Source organism: Hyalella azteca, unplaced genomic scaffold (assembly GCF_000764305.2).
Source record: "Hyalella azteca isolate HAZT.00-mixed unplaced genomic scaffold, Hazt_2.0.2 contig2480, whole genome shotgun sequence".
NCBI lineage: Eukaryota > Metazoa > Arthropoda > Malacostraca > Amphipoda > Hyalellidae > Hyalella > Hyalella azteca.
In genome coordinates, this window is record NW_025932753.1 from 423,411 (window position 1) to 445,460 (window position 22,050).

At 41.3% G+C, this 22,050-nt stretch overlaps 1 protein-coding gene across 1 annotated transcript; it reads left to right on the forward strand.

Moving 5' to 3' along the window:
* Positions 1-2,361: 2,361 nt before the first annotated feature.
* Positions 2,362-21,258, forward strand: LOC108679522 (serine-rich adhesin for platelets). Its single transcript, XM_018168151.2, has 14 exons — positions 2,362-2,497; positions 3,426-3,722; positions 3,861-3,983; positions 4,836-8,326; positions 9,029-9,109; positions 9,477-9,742; positions 10,237-10,541; positions 10,877-11,154; positions 11,601-11,694; positions 11,954-12,100; positions 12,533-13,704; positions 13,826-14,002; positions 14,310-14,477; positions 14,681-21,258. Exons 1-14 carry the CDS (start codon positions 2,401-2,403, stop codon positions 15,731-15,733), a joined length of 7,749 nt encoding a protein of 2,582 aa, XP_018023640.2. The 5' UTR covers positions 2,362-2,400; the 3' UTR covers positions 15,734-21,258.
* The last annotated feature ends 792 nt before the right edge of the window (positions 21,259-22,050 follow it).

Genomic DNA, 22,050 nt, shown 5'->3' on the forward strand with positions numbered 1-22,050 from the left:
GTGTCCCGCCCCTTTGGGGATACCTGCTTCTATGAGTAGGCTATTCATACCTTCAGGGCACTTGAGAACGAGTCCACGACTGTATCATTCTGACTACAAAAAGGCCTGCAACGAATATGAATTTATTGTTATAAATGCGATATTTTGTTTCCATCACAGTCTAAGTATAACAAATATTGAGTAAACCTGTCATGTTGTTCTATGCCCGTTTTAATTCACCTTCCTTGCAAGGGTATTGCAGGGAGGTTGCCTCTGCATATTATTCAACTCGACTTGCTTTTGGCTTATATCAATGTTCAAAGGGATCGCACAAAAACAATTAAAGCAGATTTCAAAACTGGCATACATGTTTAACTCGCATTTCACTGAATCATTCAAGTGAATCCCGTATTCAGTCATGGCTTAAAATTGAATTAGAACACATGCATGATTTTGGAGGTACAGCTTGCCAGCTTGCACTCTTGCTAAAGAAGCATAGAAATATCGTGAAAAACTGACTAGTGGACGTGATTTGGATGCCTTAAAAAGCTCAATAGCAATGGGTCTCTGTTGTATGTGCAGCGCGCTTAGTTGATGCGGACACGCAAGCTTTCAATGTCTTGTGTTACCGGAACTGCTTAGAAACCAACTGTGCGTTTAGGTTATATTTCATCATTATGAAACTCGTCTACTGATTCCACGCTTGCATATTACAGGTGTTGTTTAGTGGTTTCTGAAAAAGATACATAAAAACTGGAACTAAGGTAAAATCAGTTTTTATAGCCTCGTATGGTTTTGTTCATTGCCTATGATATTTCTAAAAGCAGACGTAAGTGACATGTGATCATCCTATTAAAGTGATTGCAGCACTTTACTAATTTACTAACCAGTATGTCGTGCAATTGTTAACACGCATCATCCTTTTTCACTCGCAGGCCCTGCCTCTGAATTTGAAGATCGATCCTCGACGTCGGTCATCACTCAGCCTTGGGATCTAAGTTTGAGTTCAATCGAACCGTCAAATTCTGCCCAACTTAAATCTCCATCGTAATTTTCCATTTAATTATATCGTTGAACTTTCTTCGTACTAGAATTGAAGTTTGCGTAAGAGGATAACGGCCATATTTATGTTTATTTCTCGAAAGCAGCCGCTATTCTTTTCCTGGAATAACTTCCGAATGAATTGCGAAATTCAATATTGCATTGGATGGTGATCTGTCATCAGGCGTTGGTATGAACGAGACTTTGTCGAACTACTTCGCGGAGCATAGGTTTGACCCTGAAAGTCAAGCAAGGCTGCTTGAGAGGAGTGGCTGCACCAACTACGATCAGTTCTTCAACTTGTTGGTGGCCCTATCAGGTGGAACTGATCGCAACGAACTGAAGTCATCATCAAACCAACATGATCTAAATTCCAATTCGGTCTCGATTACCAGCAAAAAATCATCAGATTATTGTTCAACTCCAAATTCTAATTCGTATTACTCTCAGTCTGCTCCTTCTGTGTCTATTTCGCTCGTAGCACCAAAAAAATCTCCATCCAAGCCGTCGCCAACGTTGCCAGTGGCATCGCCCAAAGCCACTACAGCATGTTCCAAAGAGTACTTAAAAGTCAAACCAGCTTCGTTGCTTTCAAGCCCTCCAGAATACGGGGAGAAAACCACTTCCGTCTATAGTCCCAAGTCTTCTTTGCATCATTTGAGCCAGCTACTTCCACGTTCACCACCCGAAGAACCTTACCTTCAATGTTTGTCCCCTAAATCAGGGACAGTCGTCAGGCACAATTATTTGCATGACGCTTCTTCAAACCTGTTTGGATCACTATCATCTCCGGTCCCAGTATCGTCGCCGATTTCATCGTCCGCCGCCAGAACCAAAGGTGAGACCAGCCCTCATGTCTCCACGGCCAGCGTCCCCGACTTGTTTGGTCCTTCACAACATCCCCACGATCAGCCACCGCAGACCCATGCTCTCGCTAGCAGCTGCGGGAGTCGTACGACCAAAAGTGTCTCCAAGAAAAATCTCAAGACAGCCGAACACAATCATACTGTCAAAGTGCAGAAAAAAGAACGAAAGCTTTCTCTGGAAACGCCCAAAGAGATTCGTGAGAGATCAAATAGTTTCTTATCAGTGGGCTCAAAAAACAGCAGCGTGCTTGATTTTGACCAACAGATGCAATTGTTGCAAATGCACCATTTTGAATACCTGCAGCAATTACAGAAGCGCAATCAATCTCCAAACAAAGTACCAACATCACGATGTATGACCGAGAACTACATGCACAACATCCCTAGTTCTGTAGCAACATCTTCTGCGATGTCTGAACACGAAAAGGCTTTTCTCAATTGGGCGACAAGTCAGTTACCTGCACCACCCTTGTCGTCATCCGCTGGACTCGCAGCCTCGACGGTGTCAACAAGTATGGCCGCCTCACCACCTGCGCTTGCTGCCAAACGTGAACCTTTCAGCTTTACCGATACCAAGTTCTTCAAGAAAGAGCGACATCCTTCAGGTCCTGGTGAGTAATGATCTAAATATTATTCTATTCATAATTTTTAGCACATATTCAACAATGTTTTTGGGCCATCTAAAAATTGTCACAATTGTTTATCAAAGTTAGTTGTCGAATTTATGACTATTTAATCTCTTGCAGTATATAGTTTAGGTAATTAAGCATTCTCTATTGTTGCGATGTTTGCCGCCCTTATCTTGAGTACATTTTAAATCCATATATTAATTTACGCACGACTGGGTCATTTTTGTGTATCAAACGTAGTCACGATCCTAGACAAGTGTGCTAATTAGGTGCTACTGAGTGCCTCATTTAACCTTTAATTAATACCTCATTAAAACCTCAATTAGCGCCTCATTTCAAGTAGTAACCTCTAATGCCGAGCCATGTAGAAAAATAGATTTTTTTACGAAAAAAATTTTTACGCTCCCATGAAATTAACATCTAAATTTTTTTATTTGTTGAAGATTCTAGAACTATGAACTATGATTTCAAAGTTTACATAAATACTTCCGCAGGTTGGCACGAGTTTTTGAAGACACGACACCAGTCCCTGAAAGTTTCTTAGTTCAAACTTAATGCAGTTTGTCATCTCACACGTCCTTGTCTTAGTGTTGTAAATGTTTGGTGTTTTTTGTTAGTGAACTGTTTTATTTCTTGTGTAGACGTTGTTATTTGAGGCGGCTCAATTTTTTTCATATAATTCCAATTAATCCTAATTCAACATTTTTTTGGTGTATTTCTTGAGTGGTATAACGCTCATTTGAAATGTGCTAAGCTCACAGGTATTTATGCGTATTCTAGTTATTATATGCTATGTACACGGCAATTTTTCATTTAGTTCACCAGCTTCTCAAATTTAATGTTAGTAAAGCGTAGTACTCATATATGCGTGTTGCAATGTAATACTATGAATCATGTGTGTGTGTTGCAGCAGCCAGCAGTTCTGGAGCCACTGTGATCCTCAGTCCTTCCAGTATCAGCTGCTCCCGCAACAACACCTCCACCACGAGTTGCACCTTCAGTACCTCTACTGGCACTTCTGTCACTCCTCACTCCCTATCATCACCACTCTCCCACTGGCCTCTACCTCCCACTCCATGCACTCCGACCATGCCCGTTGCTCCCACTCTTCCACCATCACACACTCCCTTCTGGTTGTCACACCACATGTCGCCTTCTCTGTCGCATCATACACCGCATCACCAGTTTGCGCCCGCTTCGCCACATGGTGGGTACTCGCTATCAGTGATTTATCTTAGATAATTAATAAAAAAACTTCTTTAATTACCGCCTTGTGTATTTCTAATCAAAAAATTATTATATTCTCACGATAGCAGCGTTTTAAATTTTATTATCGCTGTTAAAGGTATGGGCGGTTTGGATGCGACCTCCGGCGGCAGCAGCAGCGGCCCCGCCATCGGCTATCATCAGTTCGTCACGGACCCGATCTCGCGTCACCTGATCCTTGTACACCATGCCGCTCTCCAGGGTAAATTTTGGACAGAAATGCCTTGAAGGAACACGTGGGGGGTTATCATAAAGTGTTTTTATCATAAATGTTTTTTCGAAGTACCTACATTCGTCAAAGAAGATCCATTCAAATATACTATGTGATCACTTGGAGTACAAATACCCGAACTTGTTACGGAACTTTTGTATGCTAATTATCTGTTTTTGTCGGTTGAATGTTTAGATTTATCATTAATAAAAGGTTTTCATAAGGTTGACTTGGGTGCTTTCAAATAATTGACGAATGAATGTTTCAGATTTATCATTAATGAAAGCTATCATAAGGATGAGGTGAGTGCTGTCAGGTAGTTGTCAGATGAATGTTTCAGATTAATCATTAATCAAACTTTTCTTAAGTTAAGTATGAGGTGAGTGCTTTTAAGTAGTTGTCGGATGAATGTTACGAATTCATCATTAATGAAAGCTTTCATTAGGAGAGGTGAGTGCTTTCAAGTGGTTGACGGTTGAATGTTACAAATTTATTAATAATGAAAGGTTTCATAAGGATAAGGCTAGTGTTGCAAAGCTAATTTAATTTTTGCATGTGATAATAGAGATTCTTTCTGTGTTTGTTTTTTATACTATTATTGATTTACGTTCGGCGAAATTCAGGTCAGTATTTCTAATTCTTACGTTTATATTTCAACTTGACTTCGATCTGTGATGCATGAAATAATTGTGTAGTAGCTTTTTAATTATAATGAACATGATAATGATAATTTTTAAATAAAGTAATTTATTCATTACGAGTAATCGTACAACTTTCATTGATGTGAGTCACTTTAGATGCAGAAATGGAGGCATTCATAAGCAACTTTCACTGAAATTGCAGACGTTAGCAGCAATTTGATGTGGGGCTACAGCGGCGTGGCTCCTCTCATGAGCCCTCAGATGCTCTTGGCCGACCCTCACTTCCCTCGACCGCTGCACTCGGCTTTGCTTCACGCCTCTGCTCTCCATCCTGCCCTTCATCCTCCAACTCCAACGCTCCTTCCGCCTACTCCAACGCTACATCCTGCCTCGAGTATCTACTCTCAAATGACCGGCTCGCCAGCGGGTGGCTTGAAAATGGAGTCTCCGAAAGCTTCTCCGAAAGGACTAGAGGAAGGCACCAAGAGCCTCCTACACGGTACAGCATCAGTAAGGACCTCTTCGACTTATCCTGGGGACTTACAATCTGTCATGTCCCCCATCATGTCTGCAGGACTTGCGACTGGCCTATCGGGACTTTCCGGGCTACCTTCATCCATGACGCCGGGACTAACGTCACCGTTGTCTTCTGCCATGCCGTCGGTTTTGTCTTCGGTCTTACCAACTGGCTTGGCATCGTCTGGACTCGCGCCGGCCCTACAGCCGCCACTTCCTTCAACCTTGCCTCACTATTTGTATCCTTCGTCTTCTCACCCTCTGTTCTGTCCCAAGCCTCCTATGTATCCCTTATCAGCATTCGTCCAGACACCTACATCGCCGGCGATCCCGGTCATTACCTCGGACGTCTCTGCCACCACTGATACCAGTCCCTCATCACACAACTCGGTACTCCTTGGAATCTCTAAGGACGTGGATACTTCGTTAAGTTCCTTTCGAGCTTCCATGTCCTTACCCACGCCACCTACTATTGTTGTTTCGCCACAGTTGTCGAGGTCGCCGTTACCCACCAAAAAGGAAAAAAATACAGGGAGTGCAAAACGGAGAAGCTCGACCCCAACAGTTGTACAGCAGCCCAAGTCCAGCCCTCATTTTGCATCAAAATTATCTTCGTCGCACAGCAGCACCAGTAACACAGACATGGGCTCCCTTCCAAAGATTAAGTTAGACAAGCTCCATGCCAGCCCATCGCAGTCAGTGGCTCACAATAATTCTACTTGTAGTACTGAACGATCCGCGGTGACCAGCAAAATTTCAATCAAAAAAGAAATCAAGGAGGAATATATGTCACCTGTTAGCACGCTGCAGAAAGGTGACGGCTGTGTTGACCTTTCAATTAGCTGCCGCAAAATTAGTGATGATGATAATAATAATAGTGGAAGTATTAAGCAAGAATCCGGCGTACCTGATAGCACTAAGAATTCGTCAAATCAAAGCGGTGTAGCGATAAGTTCTACGGTAAGCTCTGTGAATCATGATGGTTCTGGACATTTGCCAAGCCTTACTAGTAGTCCTGTAGTACCTAATGTTCCTTCACAAACTAAATTGAACGATTTCTCCATCCCTCTGAGCTGCGTAGGCGTTACAACAGCAACCACTTCAATCACCACTACTGTCAGTTCTAGCGCTGCAGTTAGCGTAACAACTACGACGACGACATCAACCGTTCCAACCTACCGACATCTCAGCGTGCAAACAGTCCCTATTCCTCATTTGTACAGGTATAGTGAACGAAGTCTGTCCGTCGGAGCCTCCGTTCCAGTAGTGGCGGAATCCATGTCGTCGAGAACCTCTAACGATACTGAAAATGTCGGAAGCTCCGCCAGTTCTCTAGCCCCATCCACCTTCGCACCCGTACAGGAACAGGCTTTAGACTTGAGTGGCCTGGAGTTGCTTTCGCGCAGTGTTTTACAGCATGCTAACCGTCTTTCTTCTGAAGAACCTGTGGACTATTGCCACCAAGAACCTACTTCAGATCAACCTTTGCGTTGGAGGTCAAGCAGTTGTTCGGGTGACCTTTCGAGCGCGTCAGTTGCTACTTCGGCTCCCTTTATCCAGTCATTAAATAGACCACTATTCGTGCCCGGGAGTGTGGATGAAAACTTCTATCCGCAAGCAGATGCCCCCCTAAATTTTTCTATCAGTGCTTCAAATGGGAAAAATCCAAAGAGCGATAGGATTGAAGCTACTGGTACCACATCTTCACTTCCACCCTCTTCCGCTCCGCCTACAAGCTCTCGAAACAATTTTATTTTCTTGTGTGCCTTGGCGGAAGAAGAGCTCTTGAAAGGAGACACAAATGAAAAAGATTCCTCTTATGGGCATCTTAAACCCAATGCTTCTTCGTGCGAGACTCCAAATTGTAGCGATGTTAGGAGAGTTCAACAAGATAAAGAAATTAGTTTCTTACGACCACCTCTCGAAAAGTGTATCCCCTCAATACAACCAGATCTTACCTTGCCTCAGCCTGCTGCTGCCGACGATGCTATGTCACTTAGTTTTAACACCTCATCGGACGCTGACGTATTGAATAGTCCCTGCAAAGAAAACGGAACTACTTATTCTTTCACTCAGAGTTCAAGTTCTTTCTCGGAAAGCTTTTTATCGTGTTCATCACCGCTCGATCTCAGTCTTGGTATGTCAAAAAAGACCAGTAAGGACGATTCGTGGCAAAGCGGGTCTACTAAAGACAACGACAACGAATTATCAGCAAGTCTTCATGGCATAAATAGCGACTCAACTGATCAAGCTGGAACATCGGACGGAAATCGCAGCTGCGAAAGTCTTGTCACCGAAAAGCTCCTCGGAACTTACGACAGCTCAAGTTCTGACGGTCAAAATTTTGAAGGGTTCGAAGATGCTTCGTTGAAGAGAACCGAAGAAAATATGAGGCGGCAATTAGTGGTGCTCGCTAAGCAATACAGAGAGAAGGTGCGCCAAGTTCAGCGACAATTTCCAAAAAGCGAAGTGTGCTCATCAACACACAAATCCCGCAGACCTTCGAAAAGGAAGCGATTTCCCAGTGAATCTAGCAGCCGACGATCTGACGGGCGTCACGCGAAGCACCGTCGGTGTGAAGACGGACGGAAACGACTTACTAGTTTACCAGAAACTGCGTCTTTTCGACGAAGCAGCGAGGATAGTAGCGAAGCCAAGTCGGTGCCGGCGCTCTCAATATCTAAACTCAAGTCCAAAAATCTGGTATCCCCACGGCGAGAGCCGCGTCGGAGCGAGCAAAGATCCTCGACTGATGAAGGAAACGAATCGTCTGACGATGAGATGGACAACCTTCCACGACGAAAATGGTCTTTGTCTTTCCTGTCTAACGATAGCAAATCTCAGAGTTCGTATAAATCCCAATTGATGTCGACTATCGTGCGCAATGAGAGTGATGACGAAGCTGCCGCAGGAAACGACAGCGATTCTTCTGAAGCTAATTCAAAAGCCCTGTACACTGAGACCTCAGCAGTGGAGTCTTCTGATCATGAGACGACATTTTTACCTTGTTCTTCCTCCAAGAAGAGAAAGCCTGGACGCCCCAAGAAGCATTCCCCCACCAAGAAAGATGCTACTGAAACCATAGTGACCAAAAAGCACAAGAATCTAAATCTCCTCTTGCGACACTCGTCCTTGGCGACATCGAAGTCAAAAGTTAAGCCTAAACTCAACGCAGAGGTAAGTAAACGATTGATAAATGTCGAAGTATGTGACGAGTTAATCATGTTCTATATGACGTATTGATTCTTCACACTCATCATTATGTTTTTGAAATTTTATTTATTGAGTATTGGCAGGCAAGCCTGGCGTTGCTCAAGAAGGATAATTTTCTGTAATTTGATACTCTTTCTATTTCTTGACCGATTTGATATTCATCAGTCAAGTACCTATCACTAACCGCTTTTCCAGCTATCACAGCAGTTCTCGAAATAATTTCATGAGAATTAAAGAATAACTGATTTATTCTCACATTAAAAAAAATTGACGGACCCATTTGGGGAATTTGCATAAAACCATAATTTTAAATTTTTAATTACGTTAAAATTGGATTAACTGTTGATCTTAATTTTATTTACTTTTTTCAATTTATCCCCGTTTAGCAGTTCCTCATGATTTTACAAGAGAGCTGATGTATATATCTTAAATATATTGTATAAATATTAAATAATAATATTTATATCTTAAATATAATATCCCGATACGATAGGTATTGTGGATACACGTCTTCAAATAACCTCTCCCATTTTCCATGCTTCGAAAAAAGGATCTCACTAACTTTCATAGTATAAGACAAGATCTTCTTTGCAGATAGCTAAATTCAACGTGTGTAATTCAATTTAATTTATGTTGATATTTATTTCTGCGTTAAATTTTCCCCAGGCTCGAGAAATTATTTGTGACGCAGTCGATTCTTCGGATGCCGGTGATAACTCTTGTGATGAGACCAACGGCAACCTTGATGTAAGATATTCTTATCTGTTTACTTTCAAGTTCGATTCAGTTATGGTTATTTTCGGCCTTGTTCATATCCTCATTATGTAATGCATAATCACTTTGACGTCATCCATAGTCGTGTTTTTACATATTTTAATGGAATTTGGAAGATGTATTGAAGCGTAAAGTAGTTAATCGATTATAATACATAATGTATGTAGAACTTTGTGAAATTTTATATTATGGTTACAAAAATTCGATTTGTATTTTATTTTTAAAAAAGTTGATTTCTCGATTTGGGACGATTTTCTCACGAAAAATTCATTTGGGATGAATGCAATGCTTGATCACACCTGCTTATTTTCTTGTGATAATTACGGTTATCTAAACACAGGTCACCTTCCTGAAGAACGTGGAAAGTCTTCGGCAATCCAACACTCACTCCCCTGACGTTCAGCTGGCACCTAATCCGTCTATGAAAGTCTCAACTCTAGTCACTTCAACACCTATCCCAACCATGACGCCATCGTCTTGTCCCGACGCTACTAAACGCCGTAAAGTGGGCGGCTCATCGTCCCTAACTCGACGAGCCATCATGCGCGACAAAGCTAAAAGGAAGACCGACGTGGAGCAGCAGCACCAAATGGAGGCCTTGTTCAGGTGCGTCGCCCATTCAAGTGGCAGTAACGTAAAGTACTGTCACTCAAAGTAAAGTGACCTGGCCTGCAGATGTCAATATGACGAAGGTTAATATATTAGCCGACAAAAGTCACTCTTGTCCAGCGTTGTAGTTGAAATACGGGCAGAAACGCAAATTATATTAGAGCCCTTTCATTACGAGGCGTAACGATAGATCTTTACCTGAAACCGCGTGTAGGTCTTGTTTTTAAATTACTTTCTGTCGTGATGTGCATTGAAATACTGAGGTTTGGTAAGCTATCGAGTCTCGTGTAAAAACGCAAGATGATTACTGAAATTTTATGCATTCCAGTTCAGTTCATCGCGCCTCGTTTACATAATCTGATTTTTGACACATAATTTGCACTTGATTTTCCTCAATATCATTTAAAAATATCAATTTGTGTGAATTCATTTGTCATTTAATGTCCTGACTAAGTTTTTGTGTTGTTCATGCTGAAACTATCGCTGGGCAGGTCTCTCAAGAAACGCTCTACTCTTGCTAACGCCGAGCACGACGAATCCGAAGAAGAGCAAGACGGCGACTACGACTCTGATCAGTCTGGAGCTCCCAGCACCGCCGTGTCATCGTCGTCCGCCTTCCCGCTATCGGCGGCCGTCGTCGAGGATGCCATCGTCACGGCCCCCGTCTCCCATGGCACGTCCACAGATGACAAAGCGGTCGCGGTCAAGACCGAGACCGCGGGTGACGACCTCGCTTCTTTGGATGTGCGTGTGGCGGACGCGACATCTCTGATCGTTAAAGAAGAAACGGCCAAAGGTCAGTTTGATATTCAGCATTAAATTGAAATATTAGCCTTGATAATCCATAAAAAGATAAAGTTTAGACAAATGATTTTTTTTAATTCTACTCATTCAACTTCATGGCAACGTTTTGCTGATAGTGTTTTGAATTTGGTCTCCAGGCAAATATTTACCTGCTTATTTCTTCAGCAACCATTACTGCTTGATGAGTGGGTCTATTATCTTGTCAAACGGTAGTAACTTATTTATTTGACTTTTTATTGTATTTACATCGTACAAACGCTTTTGCAGCTGTTCCAATTGATTCCCTTGAAAGAATTGACCGCTTTTAATTCTTGGTCCTAACTATAGACACCAACAAAGCGACCTCGATCGCGGCCGACACCGTTGGCGCGGCCCCTCTTGGACTGCACCAGCTGTCGAGCTGCAACAGGATTCCATCTGTATGCCATCTGGCGGTGGAAGAGCTCGTCAAAGGTTGCCGTGTCCTGCTGCTGAGGGATGACGGGCTTCTGTATGCTGGTTCAGTGAACCCCATCTCGCCCCCGAACCTTTACGGTCTCCTCATCGACGGGGAACGCGGCAGCAAAGGGCACATTTATTGCGCTGAAGAACTTCTCACTCAAGCCGTCAGTTTTGTAGCGAGTTTGCCTGAATATTATCAGTTAATAGACTTTTGTTAATATTTTCTGCCTGAGACACAGTTAATTATTTGACACTATTTTTAATAGTGCCTGCCTGGGACACTGTTATGATAAATTCGTTTGTTTTAGCTATCATTGTTCTGATACCTTGACGTAAAAAGTTCAGGAGGTTTCATTTACTGCGAGATTGACGCAAACTTCATTCTAAACCTTCAATGAAAATATATTTCAAGTAACTCTGTTTCGACTTTCGATACAATTGAATTGACTTTGGTACATTTTATGCAAATTCTTCAGTTTTTATATCGATTTCATCTGTCTGTTTTGTTGCTCAGCGTCGCGACGATTTGGGTAAAATGTACTGTGACGATGTTAAGTTCTCTAGATAATCGTGCGTATGAATGTAAGCTATTGAAACTTGCTTCTTACAGTGGAAGGAGGTGAAGCCTGGGTCTACGCGTTTCCTGAAAGAGGGCACTCGAGTGTGCTGCTTTTGGTCACAGCAATACCGCGCTCTCTACTCTGGTAACTAAATTGTATAAACTGATAAGAATATATTATATATTTTATTTTGATTTTGTTTTTGTTGTCCCTGATTGTTCACTATCTAATTTACTTCTAAGCTTAGCCTCAATCATATCATCGTATGTCCATAGCCCAACGATTCCCGGTGTTTTTGCACCTAGGCTTTTCTTTGATACTAAGCCCAACCTAACCTAGCCTAGCCGAACTAAATCTAACCTAACTACGCCTACCAAAATCACAGTTAATCATATATTCGCAGGCACGGTGGGCTCGCCGAGCTCTTCCCCCGCTCACAGCGACGCGTCTTCCCTCCATAACTTCGTTAACGTGGAATTCGACGACGGCGACTCCGGCCGCATACACGTGGACGACATCAGGCTCCTGCCACCAGACTATCCCGTCACTGGTGAGACATGCGCTCCACTCCAGGCTTGTCAGATGGTCTTTTTTAAAGACAAATTTTGTGATTTACTTTTTTTCTATTGCGTTTGCCGGGAGAACTTTTTAATGGTGGTACTTCCTTAGTAAATTTTAAAAATTACGAACAAAAATACGAAACTTTGCAACTTGCTAAAGTTATTTTACGTTGTGTTGGTGATCTTGTTTGGGTTTTTAATTGGTTCATTCATATAGCTTACCCGATGTTGCACTTCTGTAATTCATTGTTATATATGTGATTCTTTTTGAAATTTTGTGCCTGTTACTGAACGTGAATGTTTTTGATAACTTTTGTGATTTAATAAAAATATAAAGTAATTTTATGTGATACATACTAAATTTTTTAATATTTATCGTAAAGTATACTGATGCTTACTACCTATTGCATTTATTTTTCCAGTTCCTAAACCAAATCCCCTGCTGACGTTGTGCACGCGGAAGCGAAGAGCCCCTCAAAGGGACTCGACCGACTCGAGGCCTGGGGCACCTCACGACACTACGACCTCCGTCAAGTTGACGGTCTCCACGTCTGCGTCAGGCATGTGTAGAGTTACGTCGTCAACCACGTCTTCTGTCCACCTTACACAATTGGATATTCGCGACGAGGCATCGCGGAATAAGAAGAAGAACAAAGCAAAGAAGAAGAAGAAGGCGTCGTTAAAGAAGCAACAGAAGCGGCTCAGTCGTGAGTGGGATCATGAAAGCGATAAAGATTCTGATGTTGAAGGCGAAGAACTAAAACCTAAGATTAAAAAGATTAAACTTTGTGAAACTGACGGCAAAAAAACTGGAATCATTGATGCGGCCCTCGAGAAGGATTTCAATGATTTAGACTCGAAGAAAATTTCGGAGGATGCTCACTGGAGCTCAGGTCATTTTTCGGAACATGGAAAATATTCAAAGAAAAAGAAGAAAAAACACAAATCTGAAGAATCTTGCCACAAGAAACGAAAGCACAAGCACAAGAGGAATAAAAACAAGCACGAATCCAACGAGCCTTTGGTTTATGAAGGTCGTGATCTTGGGAACACGCTAACAATTCACTCGAACCCCGCAGCAGACATAAACTCCAACCAGACTTCTCTCAAGCTTTTTCCCCACGTCGAACAGATGGATGGGGACTTACGAGTTCGTATCAAGTCCCCGCCTCCCAGCAAAGTCCAGGTTGAAACCAGTTGCCGTCTTGAACCCACTTTAGACGAAGGCCTGGCGTGCACTGGATCAGCTCTTGGTCACCCTTCCCCACATCATGAGACCTCTGCGATTGCTGAGAATGTACCGGCAGAAATTGCTGACGCCAAAAGCGTGGCTCGATGCGACCGGGACTCTAGCCTCACGCCCGGTGTCGTCTCGTCCCAGCGGCTGATAGAGTCTCGTGAGAAAGCTAAAAAGTCTCGCAATAGTAGCAATGATACCAAGCGACCCAAGCGATCTTCTTCTAGGGCTGAATCTATCACGTATGATGAGAGGTCAGACGATGATCCTGTGGATGACGAGGAGTCCAGCGGCGATGAAGAGCCCTCTGATGGCGAATTGACTGATGGCGGCAAAACCAAATTCCCTCAAGACCAGGTTAGTTTACTATAGGATTGAACGAAAAAAATTGGCTTTGATTTATGTATATGTTAAGGATTTGATTACTCAATTTCCCTCACAATGGTTTAATGATTTCCTCTCTTCACCGCTATTGCAGGATAAGATGTCTGGTAATAAGTCACGACATCATTCGGGGCGATCAAAAATCGCCGCCTTCTTGCCTGAGAAGGAGCTTTGGCAGTGGTCCGGTCGGGGGTCCAAGAAAACCACCGGCAAAGGCCGCGGTCGTAAAATTTTCTACAAAGAAATTGTACGAGGAGATGAAAATATCAGGGTACGTTTGATTGAATGCCTTAGACATTTCAACTACAGAAAGGCCTATTCATCAGTACAGTAGGGTGGCGCAGTGGTTACAGTCCGGAGTATGTACCAGGATTTGAGCAGTAAATTGCGGGTTTGCAACCCCCGGCAAGCTGTAAGAATTCTGCGAGTCTTAGAATCGGCGGCAGTCTAGCATTGGGCCTGTTCAACGCTGACACCACCTTGACTACACGTCACTTCGGCTATATTTGTTTGTTATGTCGAATGATATGTGATTAACAATAAAGATTCTGTTGCGTAACGATGAAATTTGGTCGCAGGTGGGCGATTGCTGTGTTTTTCGTTCCTCCGGGCCTCCGGACAATCCCTACATTGGGCGCATCGAGCATCTCTGTGAAGGATGGGGTGGCAGCAAGACTGTCACCGTGCATTGGTTTTATCATCCCAACGAAATTCAGGACGAGCCAAAGAAACTGAAACAGCCAAAGGTATTAATCGCCTTTTATACTTTGGCAGGCTTTGAATGATTATGAATGATTGATTTTGTTAGAATGTGAAACTGAAATGTTGTTTAACTTGTTGAATTACTGTATGCATTTGATCGTGTTCCGTGACGAGCATTATTGTCCAATTTTGCAAGTGTGAATTATTCAATAGCATTAGTGTCGTATCATCATAATTGGCTTTGCAGGGCGCGCTATTCGAGTCCAACCACCGCGACACCAACGACCTACAAACCATCAGTTACAAGTGTCAGGTGCTGCCGCTGGACGAGTATCGAGCTCGACACAACCTTCGTCTTACAAAGCTTAAAGTTAAAAACAACCAGGAGCACCAAGCAGAAAACACAGAAAACAACACGAGTAGAAGTAGTAGCTCAGGTTTAAGCTGCAGTACATGCAGCGTCTCGACTGATGCTCTCAGTTCCAGCGTTGAAGCGCTGCATTCCTGTACGGGAACTCCTAACAAAAATAATGAAGTTATCCTTCCTGATCGAATAGATAAGGCTTCTTGTGATGTTTCGGTCAGTGAGCTCGTAAACAATAATATTGATATTGGCACAACAGCGGAGATAAGTGCGGCACAGGAAGAAATAATATGCTCTCGTAATATCAAATTCACTTCAGATGAAAACGCGAACGAGGACGGCTTCAAGGAATCCAACTCCTTCTGTGGCGAATATCAAGACGCTGGCTTTGATGCTAAGAAAGTTCTCAGCTGCATAGAAGATACAAACATTCCTCTTGATCTCGACTCTTCTGATATGCAAAAAGAAATGACGTCTGTGGTTTCAGAATCCATTACTAAAATGCATAATGAAAATTCGACAAAAAAATTTGAGATAGGTCGTGAAACATTTGAAAATCGCGATGTGGTTGAAGCAGGGGCAAACTTAAATGTGAACGACAATAAGACTCTGAAATTAGACTCGACTGAAGAGATTGCTGCTTCTTTCCGGACTACATCAACTTCGGAAGCTAATGGCTGCGATGTCGGTGCAATGGCCGTTTCCAAAATACCCGGAGATCCTGCTGAAGCTTTATCAGACCCAACTGAGTTGAGTTCTACTGACCTGAAACACGAAGATGGAACTGGACGTACAAACGGTAGCGCGAGCAGCACAGATTCATCTTCATGTGAAGACTCTGACGATGAGAGCGACGTGCTAAGCGAATGTTATTATCTAGCAGGCACGTATGACGTCACTCACCAGGTCTTGAGGATGGAGCCTGGGGTTGAATGATGATTTTCATGCGCAATACAATTGCAATGGCGCATATTTTCTTTGATTGTTAAAATGCCCATGAAACATAAACTTGATGGGTAAACTGTATCTCCATGAAACATTAACTGTATGGATACTTATGGGAAAGGATTCACTGAATTCCCCGTCTAAATTAGACAAATGAACAGAAACCACAGTTTATACGTTCAACAATTTTTTTCCTTAGCTTCTATATGGTACGTGGGTTGAAATTCAAGTTTTTTCGTTTATGAAATGGAGAATGATGCATTAACATATTCTTTTTTACGCTGATAACTTGGTGATTTCCTGAAAACTCGTGCGACGGCTGAGGATGTCAGTTAGGACTCTTATCAAACTTTTCAACGGCAATGAACCAGAAACGCAAGGCTGATTCTTTTATTATTGTCTTATCTATTTTGTGCTAGTAATTATTTACTAGACACATAGAATAATTTGTTTTATTGATGCAGCCCTGATGCAAACACTGCGAAGCGTTATGAATAGAAGTATCGCCCGCTGTACAACCTCTAATTCACAAAACTGTTGGTTTGGGATTCTTGTTCTCCACAGACTTGCGATGGTTTTTCGCTGTATGCTGTATAATATTAATCGATGTAATTTTGTTGCAACCTCTCAGATTTTATGCTATTGTTATGTACTGTGTTCATGTGTAATTGTACTGGAATATTATTGTAGCTATTGGATGTTTGTACAACTAATAGTTACTCGTCAACTATATGCCCATTCTCTTAGCCTGCTTTGCAATACGCCTTCTTGATATTATCTGTCCACCATCATTACCCTCTTGCTCCCTTTACAATTATAAAAAAAAATAGCTGAGATTCACTCCTTCAGTTTTTTGACTGATCTGATTCTCTTCTCTCTTTTCTGTTTTACCTGTTTCATTTCTTCTAGACCTATTTTTGAAATCTCTGCGTCCTTCAATCGACTTGTTTTGTTTCAACTATGTATAATTTTAAGATCAGCATTGCATTTTTTGTATCTATTTTACTGGCCTTAAATTCCTTTTCATTAGTTTATTAAGATGACAGTTTTTATTGTGTTAAGCAAGACGATTTTTCATGTTAATTACATCGATAAGAATTGCATTATGCTTGGACTTGGAATGTAGCACTTGGATGTTTATTTATCGTCCACACTTCTAATTGATCTGTGTTTGAGGTGCTCGATATTCCACGAGTGCCTTTTTTTAAGAGGATCGAATGCTGGTAACAAATTTATTATTTGTTATTTTCGAGTCTCAAATGTTTGCGATTTCGCGATATTCGCTATCTTGCAGTGTGGTTAATATCCTTTGACTTCATAATATGTTTTGATCTCTTTTTGTTCGTAAACTGTTGTCATATTTGAGGCATATGCTTTCTCCTGTGTAAATATTTCTTTTTGTTGATTTTGTACAATAATATTCAGCTGCAGCCATGATTAGTTAGTATCTTTGTGAATTTAACTCTTGCGAGGCTAACGTAGATGCGTTCAACTAACCATGACTAAAGTCTTAATATTCTCAAGCGATCTGTGTCCGTCTTACCCCTTATATGAGACTGCATTTATCTCATAGCTCTCTCATGGACAAGTAACTTTATCTTATACACAGAAAATAGATTGTAGATTTTAAAAAGAATTCAAAAAGTTTGAAGAGCGATCTAATTGCTACGTTTTATTTGTGAAGCTTGGTACATTCTCACAATTTTTGAATTGAACGTATTTTCTGGATATATGTATATTCTTTGGTCATTTTTTTGTGTTCCTTGTTTTTTTTTTCTGTTCATTATTGACATACATGTTCATTATTTACTCAATTGAGAGCAAGCTAACCATAGATCAACTTGCGTGTTTTGTATTATAAATTTGCATAAAGGTTATTTTTTAGCATCTGAACTCAAATAACGGCCATTGTTGATGAAGATTCTTCTAATTACTTTTTGAAATCCCGTTCAAGGCCTCATCTTGTTACTTGGCTTTGCTCTGCGTTTGCTACTGGGTATTACTCAGGAATGAGAACGATGATTCAGAAATTTGTCATTTTCAATGAAGTCTGTCGTAACTCTAATTGCCAAATTGTGATCAAGTTAAATTTGCAATAGGTTATTTGTTAAAATAGGTTTATGTCCGGTTGATGGTTCCAACTTAACAGCAGGGTTCATCTTGCAGTGCAATAGATTGCAATGGCGTGGGTGAGAGCAAAACCATTTGTCGAATTGTGCAATTGCCTGATAAATTTTATCCTAATTACTACTTATGATGGTCTTCGGTTCTATGAAAACAGCAAGGAATTTGTCTTCGCTCGCATATTGGAGTTTGCGTTATCTTCACTTTTATGTATTGTATTTCAACTTGTACATGTTTAAAACTTTTTATTACATTTCATAGCATCCATTGTTAACGCACGAGCGGATCCTTAGCATGTTTCCTAGCATCGACTCGACCCTTAATATAAGCTGTAGTTGGATGCGGTATCGATGACGCTTATGGTGTGTTAGGTGCTCACACGACTCGTATATCCCTCGTAGTTTCTCTTATCTGCTGGTAGTGTCTAATCTGTCCTTGATATTTGTATTTACGCTAATCAGACATTAACAGAGTTTATTTGCGTGAAGAAGTTGGGAGGAAAGTGGAGCTATTTTTCTAACCGACTTTTCGCATAAGAGATCATGTCAGATTAGCAAACAACTAATACGGTATACGGTACTGTCTTACCTATATGTGATTAGACTTGGTTTAAAATTTTTTGTTAGCTTACATGTACGGACTTGAGACGCTGTAGTCGGTGGTGCCCACTATTTGACTACTTATTGTCAGCTATAATCATTGTCGAGTTCATTGCAGTCGATTCGGCCACGGTAATTCCAGGAGAACCTAGTCGAACTGAACGTTACAGAGTTTGTTTCCGATAACACTTTGAGATTAAAGACATCTTTATTGTTTGAAAACCATTGAAAGAAGAAGCTATATTTCGACCTGGAGAAGCAACTTCCGGTCGAAATGTCTTTGTAATCAACAGTTTATGTTCATTCGTTTTGCATGGGTCACTTTAATCAACTGAGTTTCGAAGCGTTGAAAGTGTGTTCATTGTTAATTGAAGAGCGTCGCAAGAACGACGTTATAATCTCACGCAAGTTTTCATGAACTTTTCTCTTCTCTAGCAAGGTAGTTCTTCCTTGCGTCTATTGCAGATTTTCGAAACACTCGCACTTGGAAATTTTTGCGATTTTTTATTGTTTGTCCAGTCGACTGTAGCACTGTATATAGCACTGTCGAGGGAGCGTGCAAAACTATCATTTGTGCTGCAGAAAGTGTATCACTATTCACTCACAAATAAGACTATGCATTCTAGTAGACAAATCGTTATTTAGCTCTCAACTGTGGTGATTTTCTCGTACATTTCATGTTATTGCAAATTTATCTTCTTGATGGCTTGAACCCTGTGCGAAGATGTTACTTGAATGCTAAGCTTGTAGTCTTACTGGAACTTGTGTACAAAATAATCAAGTTAATTTAGATGAGTGCTGCATGTATAATACGCTTCAATATTGTATAATGTGTAGCTCTGTAAGCTATCGTGTCATCGCTTCCGTTGGGTGAACAACCGCCATATTTCGGTCGACTTCTTCCGACTGCACGGCTCTGATCAGAGGTCGTGCGATCCAAAGTCGCTTAATTAAGGATACGAAGCGCGATATTTCGCGTCTGTGATTGGACAGTTTACCTTGAAAAGCCGGCAGTGATTGGTTATCTGATTTACGAACTCTTAAGTATTTTTTTGAAAGTACGGTCTCTGGTCTCCGCTGCTTATCATACAATCATGCTATCAGGTGTTATTATATAAGTTTTCAATTGAAATGCGTTTGTTCATCTCAGTTCTGAACGTTTGTTTAGAGGGCACGAGCGCAAAAAAACGCTCACAACAATTTGCAAGTAATTGGATCAATCGACGCGGATTTTGTACAAAATTATAGTTATTATCTCATACGATCAATTTGTAGGAAGCATTGTTCTCTGGAGCTAGGATAAGACGAAATGCAACTTATTTAGATTTTTGTGAAGAAGACTCAAGAACTTTTGTATTTTGAAAAACGTAGCAAATTACAGCGCATGACCATCCAGTTAACATTGATGTGAAATCTCTGTTGATTCAAAAGATCTTTTCTCGTAATTACTGACTTGATGGCATGTAGCGTTTAACGTCCAGTAGTTGCCTTGTACATTTTCCGAATTTCACCCAGAGTAAAATATTAATCGTTTGGGGCATTGCGATGACAATGTTAGTTAATTTGTACTTCCGCATATAAACGTTCCTTACTTGTAATGCTGCCTGCTCTTCTATCTACACAGTAGTGTACAGTATGTTTCTGCATGAAATAACTGATTGCTTTTGCCCAGATTTTATTTACTTCGTTGTTCGCGAGATATCGTTTGTGGTTTGGAAATATAGATAAGATGGAGCAAGGTTCGACAATGATATAATAGACTTATTAAAGTATATGTCGGTTCCTCGGATGACGAAGTGCTAAGCTTAGTCTCCCATTCCGTTCGTCGACATCGTGTAGAGAACACTGCACCTCGCCCATATTTATCGTATCCGTGGTTGTGATTTAAATTCCGTAATGTTGATGTTAGTTGCAATGAAATTTTGTTCTCATAACATCTGATATTAATATTGAACCATGCGACTTCTAATATAGTCGAGACAGTCTACTTTTTTGGCGGGACGATGGGGATTGATTGGGTTTTTTTACTGAAAGTTTAACATTTGATAATTTCTGGTAATAGTAAATGTTGTGACAGAGCGGGCTTTTATGGTCGTGTTTTGTTTCTACTGTCGCGCTTTATCAAGAACTGCAAATGTAATCTCTTTCTCTCTCTCATCTGTCGACTTAATTTTATTTATGAAATGGATATTGTGTGATTATTAATCATAATTCTATTAGAAGTAATTAGTTGAAAACCAAATTCAAACAAAAGGATACGGACGAATGATCAGGTATAGTAAGTTAACTTTCATGAGTGACAAATGTTGAACACATGATAGTGGGATGATAAGTTTTGATCAGTCTTTCACGGTTGGCATTTTTCTGACATCGATTATAATTTTCAATTTAGGAAAACTGGTGAAGTTATTCTTGCAGAACTGTCTTGGTAGAATTTTCACTGCGAAAAAATCTTCGTTACTGGCGGTGACTTGTTAGGGTTTACTGCCATATCACTTTTCAGAAAGTTCTTTAGTTGCTAATTCGATTTACCTTGATGTTTATACTTATATGAATTGGCTGCCGAAACATGAACGCTCACTACACATAATTTATTGTAACGAACTTGAAATCGCTTAATTTCGAGTGTCATTCGTGCTCTCAACTATTGGCTGTTATTAAATCTATAAGTAAAGCATAGAAAATTGATGTATAGGAATATTATTAAGGTGTTTAACTGAAATTGATTCTCATATTTTCATTGGCATGATATTGTTCTACAATTGTATATAAAATAAAGGCATATTTAATTTACGGAATTTCTAATTTCTCTTTCGGTCTGACGCCGCATCAGGTACATCATTCAAAATAGGATCTCGTTTGAAAATTCCCATTACCCATCGTAAATTTACTGATAATTGCTTGCGATCTTATTTTGTCCATTACATAGACAGTGATACGGTATTTTCTCTCATACATTTTGGGTACAGTGTTAGCTCACTCATCCTACCTTGTCGCTTTTGTTTCTTGTGCCAACGCACGGGAGGCGGCTCCGGCGGTGGGCCAGAGGTGGAGAAAGGCGAAGAGGAGGTGGCCAAAGAGGCTGCCAGCAGTACGGAACTGTCCTACAATGAGAAGACGATGAGGGTTGTGGGGAAACAATAAAATGCTTGACGGTTTGGAGGGGATCCCCGCACTCGGCAGCAGGTGTGTTTGTTGTGCGTCCGGTCCTAGAAGAGGGCAGGGAACTGCAGTGACGCAAACGGAGCTGAGTCGGCGCCGAGCGAGGCCTCTTCAGCAGAGGTAATAGGAGCTGCCATGACCACGTCATTCTCAACGGTCGCTGTAACGCGAGATCTTCCTGTTGAAAAATCGGTTCGCTTCCTCGTAGGATCTAGCGGACATGAAGCCGTTCATCAGAAAGGGCATCTCAAGGTAGCTGAAACTCGTCATGAGGGAAGCTTCAATAAGTCGGGTGCCGAGGAGGGCAAAGACGATACGAAAGGAAGCATGGGAAGGCCGTAGGGCGCTGTCAAAAAACTGTGCTCATGCCAGGTCCAGGTGGGCAGACAAGGGGAGGACGCCAATCTCAGGCTGGATATGGGC

Coding starts and splice junctions, on each gene's coding strand:
- LOC108679522 (XM_018168151.2), top strand. CDS start 2,401: ATGGCCGCCTCACCACCTGCGCTTGCTGCCAAACGTGAACCTTTCAGC. Junction 13,705..13,825: donor CCAAATTCCCTCAAGACCAG/GTTAGTTTACTA, acceptor CCGCTATTGCAG/GATAAGATGTCTGGTAATAA. Junction 14,478..14,680: donor AGAAACTGAAACAGCCAAAG/GTATTAATCGCC, acceptor TTGGCTTTGCAG/GGCGCGCTATTCGAGTCCAA.